Here is a 20,463-nt window from a genome sequence, read left to right as displayed (position 1 = left end):
TGCCCATGAAAAACAGACAACTCATTATAAACATCTGAGTCATAAATGCAGGAGATAACTTTAATAGGATCCAAAATGCAAATCAGAATTCTGTTAGTAAAATTCCAACGTCTACACTTACTCCTAAACAGAGATCTTTGAGCTCAAAATTCAGAGAAGGATTTTAATATCCCAAACACGAGAGGTTTGTTACTGGGGAGAAAACTGAGGCCAAATTGTGTCTGAGTATATGAAGCCACATTTATAAATAGTTCAGGGCCCAATAGAAGTGTTCTCGGTAGCAACTGGGAAGCCAGTTGTCCCAGAGAAAACATTTTCATGGGTAATGTTGTGGTCAGCCAGGAATCAGTCATGTGCTCAAAGTTGGCTTAAACAGATGCAAAAACTGAATTCTTTTTGATAACAAGACACAAACCAACACTTGTATGTGTACAAGGCCTAGATGGACTAACAGTGTATAAGATGTACAGCCATTTTGGGTTTGAAATTGGTAAATATTCTTCTTTGAGGTCCAAGTAGATATAAAATAAAGCTCTCGCATTAATTGAATGTGATTCAGTGTTTGCAACAAACTCCAAAGTCCCCAACAAACAGGGGAAGAACAAAAGAGCCTTTTAATTTGTAAAAATATATGAATAAGTCCGTATTTCAAAGAATAAAATAGAATATCTGACGAACACTTCATGCTCCAGGCATCTGATGTTATTTTTAAAGTTTCCCAGAGTATATATATATATATATATATATGTATGTTACGGTCCTCGAAACAGGGCTCCTGTTTTGAAGACTCTGCATATGTAATTGATAACAGCTTGAGACCATTTATACGCCACCATCTGAGCAAAACTGCTAAATATGCATGGCCTTCAATTTTGTCAAATGCAAGAAAAACACATGCTCAGGATCGGCTGAGGGGCAATTTTTTAAGACCAGAAGTTAGGGTTTAAATGACAAAGTCGCACCAAGGTAGCATGATTTTCCGGCACCTTCCAAAATGAAGCTTTATCACCAGGTAGGAAAAGAGGATGACATTCATATTCCCGGCGAGTTACAATGCCCTCCTTCTAGCATCTCGCATCTACCCGGATCAATTAACAAAGCATGTTTTGTTCGGAGCATGAATGAGGACGGCTTTCTTCTGTGCATTTTATTAAAATTTGAAAGCTATGGCTTGCTGCCACTGATGACGCCTATTGGGTTCCAACAGCCTAATGTTCAAATACGACTGGCTAGCTATCCACCCAACTCAACATCGGTCATCTTGACATCGGGGGATATTCAGCAGGCCTGTAGTTTTTATCATGAAGGATTTTCTACCGTTATGGAACAAATAAAGGGTTCTTTGTACCAACGGCTGGAAACACAACATGAGACCTTTCTTCACACCGTAAGAATTGATGAATAGTTCACAGAGTGAACAAAAGACTTTATTTTTGAAAAGCAGATAACACCAAAGTACTATGTAGTATCCATAGTCATTGCAAAAATAATTACTGGAACTTCCGAAACATCAAAAGAATAAGCTGAATCAATGGGTTACGACTATAATTTTGAACCAATATACAGACTTTCGATCAAGGCCTAGGCTTGATTTCTACATAATATTATTCACATGCATTCCCTGTGTCTATTTAGTATCAAAACGGGGACTCTTGAAAGTCGAGCCCGGCTTTGTCTTGATTTCAAAGATGACACGGCAGCGCACAGAGAACTCTGGCTTGCTGCTTCAGTCCTAGAAATCATGTCTTCGATGTTATACAACAAATTGATTTCTGAAAAATAAAATCCAGACTTCAGATGCCTTTGAAACAGTCAGGTCCCCACACTTTTCAGCACCATGATACTCAGACGTGCTCAAACATGCTTTCCTTCATCTTTCCACATATCCACCAGGAACCCAAAAGGGGACCCGCTTTAAGAGTTCCATTATGGAGGTCTTTAGGAACAACACTAAACCCAAGTAAAGGCAGTAGACGAAATTATCCCCGTTACTTTTTCTGTTAAGAAAAAAAAAAAAAAAGTGAGAGTGCATTGGCAAATGGGAAAATGATACCAGTCATACATATGGTTAGGGATAACAGTTCGATAAATCCCTCCTTTCAAAATTATGTTCAAAGGTGTTTAAGACCAAAAGGAGGTCACAAAAACTGTTAATACAAACAATTCCTCTACCAAAAAAAAAGCTCTTTGTGGAAAGTGGCTGAGGATCTGGTCCAAAGAAGGCAGATCAGTGAAAAGACCCAGCCTTCTACTCCTAGCCTGCGTTTATGACCTCATGGCTATGCGTCTGATGGGTGTGAATGACCCCCCCCGTACTTAAAAATGAATTAAGAAATTAAAGTGAATTTGTGTGCTATTTAAAGGCCTGCAGTCACAGAATCTGAGAGCCAAGCCCTTAGACTGTAAGGCAAGATTTTTGTCATCAGAAGTGGAAACAGATGGCTAGGACGGTAGGCACTAAAGGTTGGTTCAGCCGTTCTAGGGCCAGAACAGTTTAAAAACTAAGGCAATCTGGGGCTTCTCAGTTTGAGACCACCAAGAGAAAGGCCCACTGAGGCCAAAAAATCAGTGGCAAATCACCAGAAGATACTCAGGACAATGGTCACAGCTGGATGGGGTGACTTGGGGTCACAGACGGGGAGGCAGGAAACCCTTGAACCAGCACTCAAGGAGAATGTCTTTGCATGTCCTGTGCACGACACCAAGCAGCAATTTCTGGGGTTTGGAGGTGTGTTATTTTTGCGACATTTTCCCCCCAAGAGAAGACACGAAGGTGGAGACCCTGGAGAGATGAGACCACCAAGATGGAGCCTTCACCAGGGGTGGGGCTGGGTGAGAGTCGGAAAGGCCTTCCTGCAGCACACGGCTCCCTTCAGGTCTGGCTGAGTCCTACAAACGCTTGTAGGTGCCCAGGAGAGCTTTGCAGTTGGGACAGTAGTGGTCCACATCCTGCAGGGCGTCCACACAGAAAGGGATGAAGCAGCAGCCCACGACGCACCTAGAACAAAAAAGACCACACGTGGAGAGCGTTACAGACTGTAGTCATTTGGATGACAGCCGCCAACAAGATATGTCGGAGTCTTAATCCCCAGAACCTAGAAATGTGACCTTATTTGGAAAAAGGGTCTTTGCAGATGTAATTAAGGATCCCAAGATGGGATCTTCCTGGATTATGAGGGTGGGCTCCTTAAACTCCAAGACAGGGATCCTGATAAGAAGAGAAAAGGACACACAGAAATACAGAGAGGGACAAAGCCCACGTAAAGACAGAGGCAGAGACTGCAGTGAGGCACCACAGCCAAAGAACACCCAGACTACCAGAAGCTAGAAGAGACAAGGAAGGATTCTGCCCTTAGAGCTTTTGGAAGGAGCATGGCATCTTGATTTTGAACTTCCGGCTTCTAGAATGGTGAGAGAATAAATTCCTATTGTTTTAAGCCACCAGGTTTGTGGTAATTTGTTATGGCAGCCCTGGGGAACTAAGACCCCAGCCATTGCCAAGGCTGCTCCCACAGACAGACTGCTCTGCGTGTATTATCAAGTCTTGGGACACTTAGGCATCTTTCAAAGTGTTAGATTGGAATCGGTGAATTTCTTTTGTAAAGGGCCACAGAGTATGTATTTCAGGCTACATGGGTCTTGTTCTGTCACTGGAGCATGAAAGCAGCCACAGATAATCCGTAAATAAAGGGCGTGACCTGTTCCAATAGAACTTAAAATAGGCTGGATTTGGCCCTGGGGCTGTAGTTTGCCGACTCCTGTCTTGGACTGATCACTTTTCCAGACAGCCTGCTTCTCACAGAAACAATCATATAAATTTCCACAAATCACGTCTCTGAACCTACATAATCCATCATCAGCGCACGCAGGCAGGACCTCTATACAGCCTGAGGTGTAAGAAGAAATATATTTGGTCTTTGGTTCTCGGCACAGAGCTCCAAAACCCGTGGAACGTCCTGAGTGACAGGAGTGTCTTCTGTTACTCACAAAGAGCCCCTTTCAATCACACCTGAGTTTATGCTAGTGAGGTGACTAGGGTGGGTCCCTACACAGGCTTGGGATGGGCTGGTCACCAGAAAGACCAAGTGACTAGAGGGCTGGAACTTTCAACCTCGACTACAGACCTCTGGGGTGGAATGGGGGGATGACGATTGGGTTATAAAAATACTTGAACAGCTAATTTGGAGAGATTCTGGGTTGGTGAATCCGGCATTTATGTGCCGGAAGGGTGGTGTACCCCAACTCCAAGGGGACAGAAACCCCTGCACTCAGGACCTATCTGGATCTCGCCCTGTTACCTCCTCACCTAGCTGTCCATCTGTCTGTCTCCTGTATGATAAACCTGTAAATGTAAGTAAACTGCCATGCTGAGTTCTGTGAGCCATTCATTCTAGCATATGATCAAACCCGAAGAGGGGATAGCAGGACCCCTGATCGGTCAGAAGTTCAGGGGACCTACGACTTGTGCCTGGCATCTGAAGTGGGGGGCAGTCTGTGGGACTGAGCCCTTAAGCTGTGGGGTCTGCAACTCCAGGTAGTGTCAGAGCTGAACTGAAACACTGACACGCAGCTGGTGCTGGAGGCTTGGCCAGTGTCAGAAAACACCCCACAGCCTTACAACCAAAGTTTGCCAAAAAACATAGTTTAAAAAAAAAAAAAAAAAAATCAACATTTTACAGGAAGACACTGATTTATATAAAGCAGAATCAGGAAATATCCTGAAGAGAATACTATCTCATGAATGGAATTTCCTATTGCCTAAGCTTACCTGAGTTCAAATAAGGGCAGCCAGTGCATTTAGCGATCATCCTATCCTCCCGCCTGACAAGTGCGGGCATGGCTGCAAGAGGCGATGCACACACAGCCACCTACTTTATCCTCAACACCCCCGGAGGTGGGCGTTAGTACAACCCAGTTTACAGATGAGGAAACTGGAGCACAGAGAGGTGAAGTCACTTGCCCAGAGCCACACAGCTGTGAGAGGCAGGATCTGAACACACAGTACTGCATTTAAGGAAGAAAAGGAAGAACGGATAGAAAAAGCTGCCTCAATTTGAAAGCGAGAGGCCAATATTCGACAAAAGTTTCCATTTTGTCCTTCCCTGATTTCAAAGACAAAAGTTAGTTTTAACAGGAAAGTCCAAAGGACGATGAGTTTTTATGTAATGTTTTCTGTCTCCTTTCTTCCCCTCTGAATGCAAGTCCTCAAGAAAGTTAATTAAGCTCTCAGGGGCTTTGAGCCTCTCTTCAAAATTAGGAAGAGAACCATGATTCCCCCTCCACCTAAGTCATGAGCAGATAATGAGGAAAGAGCCAGGCAAGGGCCTCTGAAAAGAAACCCACAAACACGGTTGCCTTCGAGGAAGCAAACGGAGCACTTATGGTTTTCTGAGTGACTTGCATGGCCAGGAATAAGGAGGCTGCCTTTATCTGTTTGGAAAAAAAAAGTTAAATGGTGCTTCCTCAACTTTCTCCCGGAACAGAAAGTATTATCTCTTTCAACATAATACCCTTGGTGCAGACATAAATTTATTGACACATTCTCCTTGTGTAGGCAACAGAAAACTACTGGGGGTCCTAAAAGGGTAAGAAATTTTGAAGAGATGACTATAAAATATTTTAATGTACAGATTGTTTAAACTTCTCTTAGAGTCAAGCAAACATTATTAATTAGGTCATGAAATTCTACAAAAAGAAATCCCCAAGGGTATCGCTGTACACAGATACAAATGGCTGCTATGCTTGTCCCTACACGCAGGGAGTGGTCTGAGAAGAAAGGATGGGACAGCAGCTTCCAGGCGCTGATATGCTCGAGGGCAGTGGTTCTCAACTGGGCATGATTTCCGGTTATGACAACGGGGGCAGGGGAGCTCCTGGCATCTAGTGGGTAGAGACCAGGGATGCTGCTCAACACCCTACAGGGCACAGGACAGGCCCCCACAACACAGAAGTAGGTGCTGAGGCTGAGAAATCCTACAAGAGAGGAATTCGGGAGAGCCTGGGGTCTGAGTGGACCTCAGACTTACCCCAACAGGCACAGGCTCCCGCAGGAGAGCCAGGTGAGGGCGCCGGCATTATAGGACAGCTGAGTCACGATCATCTTGTTGCAGGAAGGACAACACATCTGGACTGGGCGGTCGAAAAAGGAGATGGGCTGCTGCACGTAGACTGTCTGCACAGCAACTGATGGAAGGAACAGAACAAACCGGCCAATCAGTAAATGAGGAAGACATTCATTAAATGCAAAACAGTAGAGGCAGGATCTGGACAGATATTTGCTCACCCACGTTCAGGAGAGCACTGTTCACAAGAGCCCAGAGGTGGAAGCAACCCAGCGCCCATTCATAAATGAATGGATGAACAAAATGTGGTCCATCCATGCAACGGGTTATTAGTCAGTCTTAAAAAGGAAGGAAATTCTGACACATCTTATAACATGGATGGACCTTAAGGGCATCAGGCTAACTGAAACAAGCCAGTCACAAAAAGACAAATACTGCTGATTCCACAGACAGGAGGCACCTAGAGTAGTTGAATTCATAGAGATAAAAAGTAGAATGGTGGGTGCCAGGGGCTTGGGAGAGAGGAGTGAAGGGGAGTTGCCATTTAATGGGTATAGAGTTTGTTTTGTATAATGTAAGAGATGGAAGGTGGTAATGATTGCCCAAAAATGTGAACGTACTTAATGCCACTGAACTGTACGCTGAGAAATGCTTAAGGTAATCAATCTTATGTTATGTGTTATTTTACCACAATAAAAAAAATTGGGGATGGGTGAGGAGGGAGAAAAATGACAAAAGGGGAAGAAAACAGTGGCAGATTTCCAGAATTACCACTTGAGGGGCTCTGGAAACCTCCACACACGAGATGGGGGAAAGGACTGTGTGTTTCTGGAGGCGATTTGGCCCAGCTCCACCAGGCTTTCAAACGCAACTGTCTCTGGACTCAAGTGCGGAGCTTATTAAGAATGCAGATTCCCTGGTCCTGCCCTCAAGACCGTCTGATTCGGCAAGTCTGGGGCAGGGTCCCCAAACTGCTTTTTAAGCTCTTGAGTGGTTCTACAAAGGTGGTCTGCAGATGGTAATTTCAGAAACAGTGATGTGATGGGTTTTAGCCTCAATTTTCTTCATCCGTAGATTAGTGGTTGCCGGGGGCTGGGGGGATGGAGGGTGACGGGGGTTTCTTTCTGGGGTGATGGAAACGTTCTGGAATTAGTGCTGATGGTTGCACAGCTCTGTGAAGATGCTAAAACCACTGAATCATATACTTTAAAAGAGTGAACTTTATGGTATGGGAATTCTATCTCAATAAAGCTGTTTTTTAAAAAATGGAATAATAAGGGTTGTCGCTAGGATTAAATGGGACAAAGGCAGTAAAGAACCTCACCCCGTGCCTGGTACAGAGTGAATCCTCCATAAACAAGCCTGCATTTCACACGGTCTCCTTAGCAAACTCCAATGCCCAGTAATAAGGCTGGCGTTTACCAAGCCAGGGGATACTGGCCCAGTTCTTTACAAGTCGGGGGACCATACTGATACACGCAGTGGGTATATGAAATCGTGCTAAAAGAGAAAACTATGTGAAAACACACGCGGACATGCACAAGCATTAGAAGAGCACCTAGGGTGATGGAAATCACAAAGCCCTTAGAGCTTAGCACATTCTTTTGGTTTTCGGCAAAGTTGTTTAAGCTCGTAGTTCTGTCAAAGTGACTTTTTTCTGTTTTTATGTTATTGAGATGCCATTTCTGTGATCTTTGTATTAGGGGACATGAACTGTTACCCAGAGCTAACCAGACAATATTCCCAGAAAGACCTAGAAAGCACCCCCACCCCCTGCAGAAGAGAAGCATCAAAGCATAATTCAGCACTTACACGTAAATTTTAATAAGGGTTATGTGGGGTACAAGAATGAGTTATTTATTGATCAGAGTGTGATCTAAAAGAGTCTGAAGTCGTTATCTTGTCCTCTTCCATCTCAAGGAGTCAAAGTCACTTGAGCACAATGACAACAATAGTTCACATTCATCCAATGATTACTCATGGAACCTTACTTAATCTTAACAGCCGCCGGTTGTAGGTACTTGATGGGCCCCATTTTACAGATGGGGAAACCGAGGCACAAGGAGGCTGGTGAACCCAGGCAGTCTGTCTCGCGGGCCCGCTCTCTGAGCTGCCTGTAATACTGAATCAGCTACATACCTGGGTGCAGACGGGCAGCAGGAAGTACCAAAGGGCAAGGACATGAAGAAGTTGCTGGAGGGCAGGGGAGTCACCTGCACTAATGTTGGGCTGGGGGTGGGTTTCAGCTCACCCATTCCTCACTCACGGCTGCATCCTCTCCCTCTCCTACTCCAGCCCTGGCCTCGGGGCAGGGGTTCTCCCGCCAAGCCTCAGCAGGAAGGGCAGGAGCCCCCGAAAGCAAACTCCCATTCCCAAATTTCTCTGGGACGGTTCGTTGTGCCTCTGTGATAAGCAGCAGAGGCTCGGTTTACAGTGGACGTGGGAAAGTTCATACACTGTGCTTCATTATGGAAAAAGCAAAGCCTCACTGACAGGGAACCCAAGACTAGATGTGACATTTCAGGACACGGGGGAAAGTTGGACTGACTGGCACTTTGCTTAGACTGTGGGGCACAGTCACTACGGCCACTCTCTGGAGTCCCAGGGCTGAGGGCCAAGGAGAGGTAAGGGGGCCAGGGAGGCCGTACGTACTTGCATTGGCATTGGGGATGGGCACTGGCTGGGTGTAGTACCCAGGCGGATTCATGCCCTTTCCATCTGGGCCCGTCATGAGCCCCGTGGTCGGCCCAGGCATGGGTGCTGGAGGTGTGGGGTAGTAACTGTTAACAGAAACTGTCTCTTCATAGGATGGGGGCGCAGTTGGCACCGAGGAAGGTCCAGCAGCCGCCTGGTAGGATCCTGGAGCAGACATTTTACCTAAAGCAAAACCAGAAGACACCAGATCAGAAATTCAATGGACAGGGGCCTCCCTGGTGGCGCAGTGGTTAAGAATCCACCTGCCAATGCAGGGGACACAGGTTCGAGCCCTGGTCCAGGAAGATCCCACATGCCGCGGAGCAACTAAGCCTGTGTGCCCCAACTACTGAGCCTGCGCTCTAGAGCCCGTGCTCCGCAACAAGAGAAGCCACAGCAGTGAGAAGCCTGCGCACCGCAACGAAGAGTAGCCCTGGCTCGCCGCAACTAGAGAAAGCCCGTGTGCAGCAACAAAGACCCAATGCGGCCAAAAATAAATCAATTAATTAATTAAAAAAAAATTCAATTGACATCTCCCCATCTCTCTTTTCCACTCTCAATCCTTTTTTTAAAAACATCTTTATTGGAGTACAATTGCTTTAAAATGTTGTGTTAGTTTCTGCTGTACAACAAAGTGAATCAGCTATACTTATATATATATATATCCCCATATACTTCCCCACCTTGAGCCTCCCTCCCACCCTCCCTATCCCACCCCTCTAGGCCGTCACAAAGCATCGAGCTGATCTCTCTGTGCTATGCGGCTGCTTCCCACTAGCCATCCATTTTACATTTGGTAATGTATATATGTCAATGCTACTCTCTCACTTAGTCCCAGCTTCCCCTCCCCCTCCTGTGACCTCAAGTCCGTTCTCTACGTCTGCATCTTTATTCCTGACCTGCCACAAGTTTCATCAGTACTGTTTTTTTAGATTCCATATAAATCTAAATACCATTACCATCTGGTATTTGTTTACCAGATATCTGGTATTTGTTTTTCTCTTTCTGATTTACTTCACTCTGTACGACTGACTCTAGGTCCATCCACCTCATTACAAATAACTCAATTTCGTTCCTTTTTATGGCTCAGTAATATTCCATTGTATATATGTGCCACATCTTCTTTACCCATTTATCTGTCGATGGACATTTAGGTTGCTTCCATGTCCTGGCTATTGTAAACAGTGCTGCAATGAACATTGTGGTACATGTATCTTTTTGAATTTCTTTCATTTTCTAACTGACAAACAGACAATTAGGAAATGACCTGTGTCCAGTCTTGTCCAAAAGCCAGAAAGGGAGTTAACATCATCCCTTCCAGACCCAAGAATGAGAACCTTAACAAAAGATTCCCTACATAAAGGTAAAAGGTAGGGGGACATCCCTGGCGGTTCAGTGGTTAAGACCTCAAGCTTCCACTAGAGGTTCAATCCCTGATTGGAGAACTAAGATCCCACATGCCGAGTGGAGTGGCCAACAGAAAACAAAGGATTGCCTTGGGTATTGCTCACCCTTTGCATTTCCATTTAAAAAAAAAAGAAAGAAGGTAGATGATGACAAGAGAAAATTACCCAAATCCCCTGGGCAAACATCCACCAAATGTGAACATAAATTTTTTCACACTTGAAACCATCACCCAACCAAGACCTATCTTTCATAACTAATGTTTCTTCTTTTCTTTTCTTTCCTCCTTTTTTTTTTCTTTTTTTTTTCAAATTAACCGCTGCAGTTTTTACTAACAGTGTTTCAAGTGACCAGAAAAGACAAAGGCCTTCAAAAGCCAACCACAAACTATGGCAAATACTAAGCAAAACAAGCCAGAGGCCAAGAAACCCTCCCGGTGAATGCCATGTACCCGAAGTCCAGAAGCAGGAAAAGGAATCTTGGGGGTGTAAGTTAAGAAAACGGTTACTCTTGGGAGGGGAAGGAGAGTCTGGAAGAGGCTGGTGGGTGAGGGTGTCTAGTCATGTTCTCTTCATCTGGGGGTGGTTACACAGGAATGTCCACTTTGTGAAAATTCGAGTTGTTCAATTAAGTTATGTGCCCTTTTCTGTATATATGTTATAGTTTTTAAAAAGTAAACACACACAGGGACACACAAACCAACCAGTTCTCATTTTGAAAAGTGAGAATCAGAGCAGCCAGGCACATATTTCCTTTTGTGAGGGCAAAGAACCGTTTTTTTTTTTTCCCTGCAGAACTGATGCCCGCCTAGAATTACATGGCCTGGACCCAGGGTGTGTTCCTGTCTGCGGTCCCATGCTCGGCAGCCCCCGGGCAGCTGGAGAAGGACACAGTGCCGTCCTTTGTCTGCTTCTGTTTTTCCAACGGGGCAGGGCTAACGCTGCATTAGAAGATCCATTCAAACCTGTCTCAGGAGAAATGGAGCACGGAGCTCTGAGGGCAGCGAGCCACAGTCCGGGGGCTTGGCCGGGCCTGTGCTGCTTCCCACGCACCATGCCTCCTCTTCTAGATCCCGTGGGAAGCAGAATCGATTCATTCTGCTGTGGGGAGAAGGGGAGAATCCTTCAAGGACGCTCTGCCTTTCAGCCCAGCCCGAAAGAGGAGATTTCTCTGGGGGAAGAGATGAAAGGGCTTTCAAAGTGGAAAGAGAGGCATGGGAAAACGACCATGCATAAAACAAAATCCATAAATAAAGCCAGATAGGTTGGAGCTGGGTTCTAGAAAATTGTGGAAGCCCTATGGAGATGTTTGGATCTCATTCTATAAGCCTGGGGCTGTCCAAGGGAAACTTTCCAGAAGGATGGAAATGGTCTCTATGTGGGCTGTTCAATATGGTCGCCAGCAACCACACCACACCACACCGCCAAACACTTGAAATGCGTCCGAGGAACTGAATTGTTAAATTATATTTATTTAAATTGAAAATCGAATACAGGGAATCCCTGACGGTCCAAGTGGTTAGTACTCTGTGCTTTCACCACTGAGGGTCCGGGTTCGATCCCTGGTTGGGGAACTAAGATCCCACAAGGAAAAAAAAAAAAAAAGAAAGAAAAAAGAAAGAAAGCAAATCAAATACACAATTCATTTACTGGAACATTTTTATGTAAGTCTGGGACTCCTTGGGTATGTGAATCTGCTTTCTCAACAGCAAATTTAAGGAACTCTGAATTGAGATCAAATGTTTTTGATAAAATTTTAGCATCCAATTTGGGATATGATGTCAACGTAAAATACACCTTGGATTTCAAAACATTTTTAAAATGTTAATGTGAAACACCTCGTTCGTAATTTTTTATATCGACTCTAGATTGAAATGATAATACTTTAGATAGCCAGAGTTAATATGCTGTTCCAGTTCATTTCACTTGTTTCTTTTTACTTTTTAAAATGTGGTTACTAAACAGTTTTAAATTGCCTATGTGGCTCCCTTTCTGGTTCTATGGGACAGGAACCATGGGAGGTTACAGAGAAAAGGAGAGGTCCAACCCTAGACAGGCTAGATGAAGCAGAAGGTCTGGAAAGGAAACAAGAAGCAAAGCTCGGAAGGCCCCTGTGTGGGGGTGGAAGGCCCAGGGTTGGGGGGAGTCCACAGTGGGGGGTTGACCCCAGAACATCTTTGTGAAAACAGGCTCAGGGTTTAAAACAGACTGACTGTGAAAAGTGGTTAAGGTATATAACTGTGTCAATTTCCTCTCACCCACAGGAACAGAAATGCAGAAGTAGGAGGGAAGACGGGCCACAAACATCGGCCCCAGGATGCCTCTCTACCAGGCTCACCTCCAACGCTGGCTGCTGTCCCCTCCCGGCTTGCCCCAGACCTCCCCACATCCGCACACTGCGCTGGAGGAGACTTCAGCTGGGGGAAACACGGCCGCCTCGTGCTCCCGGGTATTTTACATCCGTGCAGAACGTCAAGGACTCACTGTCCCTTCCTGTCTCAGGAAAGGCAGACCCAGAGCTGCCAACACGATTTATTATGAAAACTGAGTCATATAAAAAAACCCACAAGAGCAGAAAGCACTATGCGTCCAGAAAGCCTAAAATAGCACAGTTTGCTGTGGCTGCAAACGGAGCGCTTCGGGAGGGGAAACAGAAGGTCCTGGGGTGCCCCAAATTCTGCAAATAGTTCGGGTCAAACCATTGCCTCTCTCCTCCAAAAGGGAAGAAACTCAGAGATTGTGAATTGTGCTGCTGAGAGCGAACACACAGGTGTTAGGAAGCTGGGGGGAGGTGGGGTTCTTGCCAAGACATCTAAAGGAAGGAAGGGTCTGAGCTTCTGGTTCTGGAAATTAATGTCTACCCACCCCTGCCCCTGTTTTAATTGACCATCATCATCTTTCTTGTGGTCACATCCTATTTTCTGGAACTTCAGGACACTCTCTCTCGGGAACATTGCTTTTGGATCAAACAGACACATAAACACGCTCATAATTCTGAAAAGAACAAGAGCAACAGTCTAGAATGGTTTAAGGAAAAGAAGGAAGGAAGGAAGAAGGAAGGAAGGGAGGAAGGGAGGGAGGGAGGGAGGGAGGGAGGGAGGGAGGGAAAACATATAACCAGCTGCTTTGAAATCTTTCTAAATAAATTCCACAGCTTGCCTTCCCCCAGGCCCCAGGCCAGGAAATGCCACTTCAGTCAATCCCATTTCTCTCCCTCTCTTTTTTCTTTTCTCTCCCCACCCCCATTTCTTTTTAATTTGGTTTCCCCCAGGGGCAGGAGGCCCACCTAGCCAGCCACTAAGCCACCCTTCCAGAAAGGATGTGCTCAACTGGCCTCCACACTCCCCTCCTCACCCCCACAATGTGAAATTCTTAAGGGCAGACACACATGTGGACACAGACACACAGACACACTCCACTGTCAGCAGAGAACCCTGCATCCCTCCAGAGCCGCCTGTGTGCTGAGGTACTAGCACAGTTCCATCTAATACTTGTGACCCATTTTTCTGGGACAAACTGGAAACCACAGGAAAGTGTCTTTTAGTTTAACAAAACAGAAAAGCCACAGTTTTGCCACGTAACAGCACAGCCTTGAGAATCCTTTGGTGGCCCTGGGTGGCTGGGGTGCAGCCTCTGCAGAACCCAGGTTGCCACAGTTACGGGGAGCTTTGTGGGGGGAAATAAAGGAACAAACAAGGGGGTCTCCCTCCTCCCTCCCCAGTTGTTTAACTTTCTTATTAAGCCCCTGAGAGTGGCTTTTCTCGACTGTCTATTGAAAAGGACACATTGAAGGCGATTCTCCACCCACCTTCCACCTGCCCCCGCAGGAATCGAGGAAATGCTAAGGGCTGGAGATTTCTGTTTCCACCATCTCATAATGACTCTTATTAGCTCCTTCCAAATGCAGAGAGAGGCATTCCAAACCCCTTTTTTTAAATATGGAAAATTTGACCAGGGCTGACCTCACGGGCATGTGACCCGTGTAGGCCCACGGGGCCCTACACGCAGAAGGGCCCCCCAAGCTCCGTTGAATGCTGCCGCCATCTTGAAATTCCAAATACTTCTCGAACCAGAGGCCCTGCCTTTCCACGCTGCACTGGGGCCAAATGTTAGGTAGCCAAATCGTGACCATTGGTTACAGAAAAGGAAAAGGAGGCATTTCTGATGCAAGAAGAACAAGGCTGGGCTTCCCTGGTGGCGCAGTGGTTAAGAATCCGCCTGCCAATGCAGGGGACACGGGTTCGATCCCTGGTCCAGGAAGATCCCACATGCCGCGGAGCAACTAAGCCCATGCGCCACAACTACTGAAGCCCGCGTGCCGCAACTACTGAAGCCTGTGCGTCTAGAGCCCGTGCTCTGCAACAAGTGAAGCCACTGCAATGAGAAGCCAGCGCACCGCAACAGAGTAGCCCCCGATCGCCGCAACTAGAGAAAGCCCGCACACAGCAACGAAGACCCAACACAGCCAATCAATCAATCAATCAGTAAATAACTGAATAAAAAAGAACCAGGCTTGGACTTGGAAGTTGGCCCATGACCAGCTGCGTGATCCTGGGCCCCACTCTCTCATCCGTAAATATGCCAATTGGAAGTTTGGGGTCCCTAGCTGAAAACATCCCTTGTTCTGAGACAACGATTCGCTGGGTGAAAGATGTTCTCTTAAATGGGCAGTGAGGGCTACACGGATATTTATTCCTGGGCAGGCCTACGGGAATGAGTCTGGGAGTAGCTCCTTCACTGAACCCAGTATAAAACAGGATTTCCCAATCTTGTTTTCATTACAGCCGCCTCCCTCCCTCCCCTCCTACCCCTGGCCCCCAAGGAAAAAAATTAAATTATATTTAAATTCAATTAATTAACTTGAATATAATTTAATTTCTACCTAACAAGAAAAATTAAATGCTAAGAAATAAGATTTTGTTGGGCAGGGTTGAGTTTTGGAGGGCCACACACCACTGTAATAGTTCAGATTTTTTTCACCTCTCCCCTCCCCCAAGAACCAATTTTCATTCCCTTGGATCCCCAGTGAGAACTCACTGTTTGGAAAGAGGTAGTTGGGCCCAATGAGTTCCGCCAATCACCCACATTTGTTCATTGAGTATTTCTAAATTATGACTCCTCCTTTCTTGGTGTCATAAACGCAATTGTCCGAACTCAGTTTTTAACCTTTTAGGGACCAAGTCCTAGGATCCCTTATATCTGCATGTTCTTTTCAAGGCATGCCCAGCCCTCTCGCAACGTAATCTCATGAGCCACAAGGGAGGGAGGTGGACAGGGGTAGGGTGATCAGACGGAGGGACACTTCCTTCTGTTGTACTGGGGCCAAGCAGGGCTGGGCTGGCATCCACTTCCTCCTGCACCCATCACTCCTCTGGGTCTTGAATCTGCTGGGTTCTCACTCCAGGAAGAAAGTAAAGGGTGCTCAGGGGTTCCAAAGACTGTTTACACCTTATTTTGGCATCTCAGAGTCCAGACGTCCTGGCCTGATCAGAATCTACTACTCATCTCACAACTGCTACTCCGCACCCCATCCCAGATTCACAACTGCATTAAGATGAACCGTAACGGGCTCTTAACTTTACCGCAGCGGGCCCTGTAATTCACGCCCTTACATGCATCATCCCATGTCATTCCCACACCACTGAGTCAGAAATTATTGTTGTCATCAACCCGATTCACAGATGAAAAAACTGGGGCCCAGAGAGGTTGAGCGGCTTATCCAAATTTACACAGATGGAGTGGTTTGAACCCATGCCCCTCAGACTCTGGAGCTCTTCAGAACTCATCAGAATACCTCCCAGGCTGGGAGATCCAGACACAATCAGCAACTCGTTTTGCACACTTTGCCCCCCGCAATGAAACGTGAAAGGAAAAATCAATTCTCAGTGGACGCAACATATCTGAGCCCAAGGCGACAGGTCACCCCCTTTCTCTCTGCCTTCCTAACACCCATGAAGATGCATATACACAGACTTTCACACGACACACCCAAGACAAGATTTAAAAAACGACCTGCCCATTATGGACTTCAACTAATTTTGTCATGAGGACTTTGCAGTTCAAAACGATCTACTTCTTTAATGAGAATCAGGGGTCCAGGAGGTCAGTGATCAGCCAGAGTTAGATATCCACAGAGCAATTCCCGCTCATCTGGGGGACACAAGCAATGAAGGGAAGATCTCAGAACTTCTGAGATGCCACATTTGCTTCAAGCAGCAGTGGGAGGCTGGGATATCTCTGCCACCTGCTGCAGCTCCCAGGGAAGAAAAGGCAAAGGCCATGCCAACCGAGTCTCAGAGCAGGCTTTTTAATATCGCTGTTGAAAGACTGTCGCAAAAAGCCCTCAAAATCCTGGAGAGAAGCCACGCCGGTGGGCGCAGTGATCTTCGCGCCTTGAGCTGAGATTAATGAATTGATCCTGAAACCTCGAGACACAGGAAAAAACTCCAAGTCACTTTCAGCAACAGATTTGTTCCTAAAAAAAACTCGGCCTAAACAGTCTTAGAATTCCCGGAAACACCCCGGTGGAGCTGCTATTCCGGGCCCTCACACAAGCTCTGGGAGTCGTCGTACTCGGTCTGAGCCTGCACCAGTGTTCACTGGATAACTTGGGGTCCCAGCCTGGCAGCGTTTGCCTGGAATCCTAAATGCAGAGGCAGGGGGCTGACTTCCGGGAAGCCTAGCGATGGCTGGCCGACCAGCTCGATCACTGATACAGCGGTTCCAAAACATCGCTGGGATGAACCTCGAAAACATGATCCTAAGTGAGAGAAGCCAGACGCGAAATCATCGTATGATTCCATCCATGTATACGAAATGTCCAGGATAGGTAAATCCAGAGACGGAAAACCAATTAATGGTGCAGCAGCTGGGGGTGGGGAGGGGAGGGTACTGGGAGGAAACAGGTACGGGGTTTCTTTTTAGGGTGATGAAAATGTTCTGGAACTGGACGGAGGTGATGGTTGCAAAACACTATGAATGTACTACTTGCCACTGAACTGTACACTTTCAAATGGTGAATTTTATGTTTGGTGAATGTTACCTTAATAAAAAGAAAAAAAGAAAGAAAGATAAAAGCAATTTGAGTCTCCAAATCCACCACTAGCCTTAGTTCAATGCATTCAGTGGCCCGTTTACCTAAAATTGAGACCACTGGGGTGTTTCTGACACCGGCCAACGTGTCCCTGACTAAGGTGACCTAAGGTCCTGAGTTGCCTGGAATGGAGGGGGTTCCCAGGACACGTTGAACCCCTAACTCCCCACCCTGCCTCTCACTTCACCTCCCACCACAGTTGCAAATTGATGTGTCTGCAGCCTGGCTTGGATGTCCCCAAACATGCCCCAAGCATGCTCTTTCCTCTTTGCCCCCTGTTTCCTTCCTTCCCTATGGGTTTGCAAATTCCTCTCACCCATCATATCCCTGCTTGGCTGCCACCTTCTCCAAGAGGTGATCTCTGGCTTTCCCAGAGGAGAACTAATTCCTCCCGAACCTCTCTCTACACAATGCGGAAATCAAGGGTGCAGGGTCTGGAGCCAGACAGCCTGTGGTCGCATCAAAGTTCCCCTGGGCATGACTTTGGTGCCTCAGTTTTCCCATCTGTAAAATAAGCACACTGGCAGCTTCTTCCTCATGAGGCTCTTGGGAGGATTAAACGAATCCACTTGCGAAGAGGACCCAGAGCCACGAGAGACAACATATGTCCTCAGCACGTGCTAGCTGTCATTAACATACCTTTCTCTGCTGTACTTGTCACAGGGCACCTTTCTCGTCTAAGACGTCTTCCTAACCAGTCTGTGGGCCCTTTAAGGGCAGGGATTGAAATTATTAAAATCTGCACCCCCAGCACCTAGAACTAAGCTCAAAGCATCATGGGTGCTTCATAGGGTAACCCACTGTCCCAGGTCGCCCAGGAAAGACGGATTTTCCCGGATACAGGATTTTTTGGTACCTAAATTGGGAAAGTCCCTGGCAAAGACCAAGACAATTTGGTCACCCCGATATTTCCACAAATGTTTGGAGAAAATGATACCTATGTGTAAAAAGGACACCAAGACCCATCTTGGATGGCATCAAGATTTGGAAGCAGACATAAATGGGAGGGTCTTACCCTAAGAGCCTCAACTTAGAATCTGACAAAAATGAAGTTTTTTTTTAATAGGAAGATGTTCCTAACAACAGGTCTCAATAACAGATGGCCTCGCAGTTCAGCTCACGGCAACATGAGGGTTTGGCCAAATGTGCTCCAGAACTGGAATCACTTAATGGGTCTGGAATCCTTTGTTGCCTCCAGAATGCCCTGGGGAGAATGGTATCTCTCAGCAGGGCACTCTGTGATGTCCAGGCAGAAGGTCAAGGTGTGGGTGGAGGGACTTCCCTGGTGGTGCAGTGGTTAAGAATCCACCTGCCAATGCAGGGGATACGGGTTTGAGCCCTGGTCCAGGAAGATCCCACGTGCCATGGAGCAACTAAGCCCATGTGCCACAACTACTGAGCCTGTGCTCTAGAGCCTGCGAGCCACAACTACTGAGCCCGCGAGCCACAACTACGGAAGCCCCCGCCCCTACAGCCCGTGCTCCGCAATAAGAGAAGCCACCACAATAAGAAGACCGCGCACTGCAACGAAGAGTAGCCCCCGCTCGCCGCAACAAGAGAAAGCCCACGCGCAGCAATGAAGACCCAACATAGCCAAAAATAAATAAATAAGTTAATTAATTAATTAAAGAAAAAAAAGAAAGAAGGGCTGTCCTCACACCCTTTGGGGAAAAAAAAAAAAGATGTGGGTGGAAAGAACTTGAAAAGGGAAGCCTGGAGGCAAGTAAACACAAACAAGACAAAATCAGAGACAAAAAAAGCCACAGTCTCTAAACTTCAAGATCGGTTCATTTTTACTCTTTGATGCAAGTTTCTGAGGCTGCTCGTCCCCGGGCTCTGCAGAAGGCATCCCTGAATTTTGCCGACAACCACTGCTGGTTCTTGTTGGGGTTTCAGAAGAGAGCGAGAAGGAGGTACTTCCTGCGGCTGCACCATCCGTCCAAGATCTGAACTTATTAGCAGGCTCCTCGCTGCCACCAGCCCAAACTCAGTAACACCTGTCACTCCGTGTTCATCACCTGGTCCTTGGCATGGCTCTGAAGCCACTTGTTCTACATGGATGGTGTGTCAACCATTCTCCAAAAATGACAATCTTTTCTCATGGGTGTCAAAAAAATTCAGAGGCTCTAACGAGCTTCTACCCCAAGATGCCATAAACATCAGCAACTGCTGCTGACACATGTGGACAGGAAGTGGGGGGGACGGAGTTCACACCTTTGCAGCATTCCACCCTCAGTGCTTACCTACAACCAGCACGGATGGAAGGGGGACTCTTAAGGAGTCTCAGGTGACTTTTTTCTCCCCACTCCCAATCCTTTCTGGTGAAATGACCGACAGGCAGGCAGGGTCCAAAAGCAAAGGAGGAGGAGGACAGAGAGGTAATGCCCGATGCTGAGAATTCTCCTTGGGCAATTGTACAAGACACATGGGCTTCACAGGCGACTCTGATCAGGAACTGACCTGGTGGAGAAGCAAGGCCATGGCCACTGAGCTCAGAAATGTTACAGGTGGGATGTCTCTGCCTGGTACCCAAGATACGGTTGCATGTGGGGTTTTCAGAAACACCTGTGTGTGTTGCCTGTCATTTACAAGCATGGGCGGGCACCACCCACCTCTCAGGGGTCAGTAGGAATGACGTGGACCACGACCTGGCCTGCTGAATACCCAACAGTGATTTGGAGAAAAGAGAAGACATGGAAGAATGTGAGCAGATGGGGCACAGAGAGGGGAACAAAAAAGGCCCAAAGAAAATTAAGACAATAGGATTTTAAGGTAGGTTGAATGTTTAACAGCAGTAACTGGGACCAAACTTCCTTGGTTCAAATCCCAACTCTGCCATGTCTAGGCTGTGTGAACTTGGGTGAGTTGCTTCATTTCTCTGTGCCTTGGTTTCCTCATCTGGAAAATGGGCTAACAATCGTACCCACACCTTCACAGTGTTGCAAGTTGGATGTGCCCAGAACACTGGGCACGTGGGTCACTACGAAAGCATTAGTTCTAATTACTTACAGGGAAGCAGAGTAAAATCCGGGGAGGGGGTCACTTGCCCTCAGTGACACAAGAGGTCTCACTGCCAGGAGGCAGGAGGACCCAAGCACAGACCCCATCACACCACGTGCCCCTGTTCTGAGGCCTCTACCTTCACGCCTTTACTTGTTTGTCCAAACCCCCTACAGTCTGACCCTCCCAGCCCCACCTGCAGTACATAGAC

The 20,463-nt window shown here is 46.8% G+C and overlaps 1 protein-coding gene across 1 annotated transcript in view; it reads right to left on the bottom strand.

The window, feature by feature from the left end:
• Nucleotides 1-1,409: 1,409 nt before the first annotated feature.
• The window catches only part of LITAF (lipopolysaccharide induced TNF factor), a 30,562-nt gene continuing 11,508 nt past the window's right edge, over nt 1,410-20,463 (bottom strand). The window contains exons 2-4 of the mRNA XM_082671191.1: nt 8,715-8,939; nt 6,027-6,183; nt 1,410-2,998 (exon numbers count right to left, since the gene is read on the bottom strand). Of these exons, the coding sequence (XP_082527317.1) occupies nt 2,890-2,998; nt 6,027-6,183; nt 8,715-8,934 (486 nt within the window). The 5' untranslated portion in view covers nt 8,935-8,939 and the 3' untranslated portion in view covers nt 1,410-2,889. The remainder of the gene's footprint in view (nt 2,999-6,026; nt 6,184-8,714; nt 8,940-20,463) is intronic.

The sequence above is a fragment of the Grampus griseus genome (genome assembly GCF_964374135.1).
Source record: "Grampus griseus genome assembly, chromosome: 14".
NCBI lineage: Eukaryota > Metazoa > Chordata > Mammalia > Artiodactyla > Delphinidae > Grampus > Grampus griseus.
Note: the sequence above shows the minus strand (reverse complement) of the source record. Positions and strands in the feature narration are given on the sequence as shown.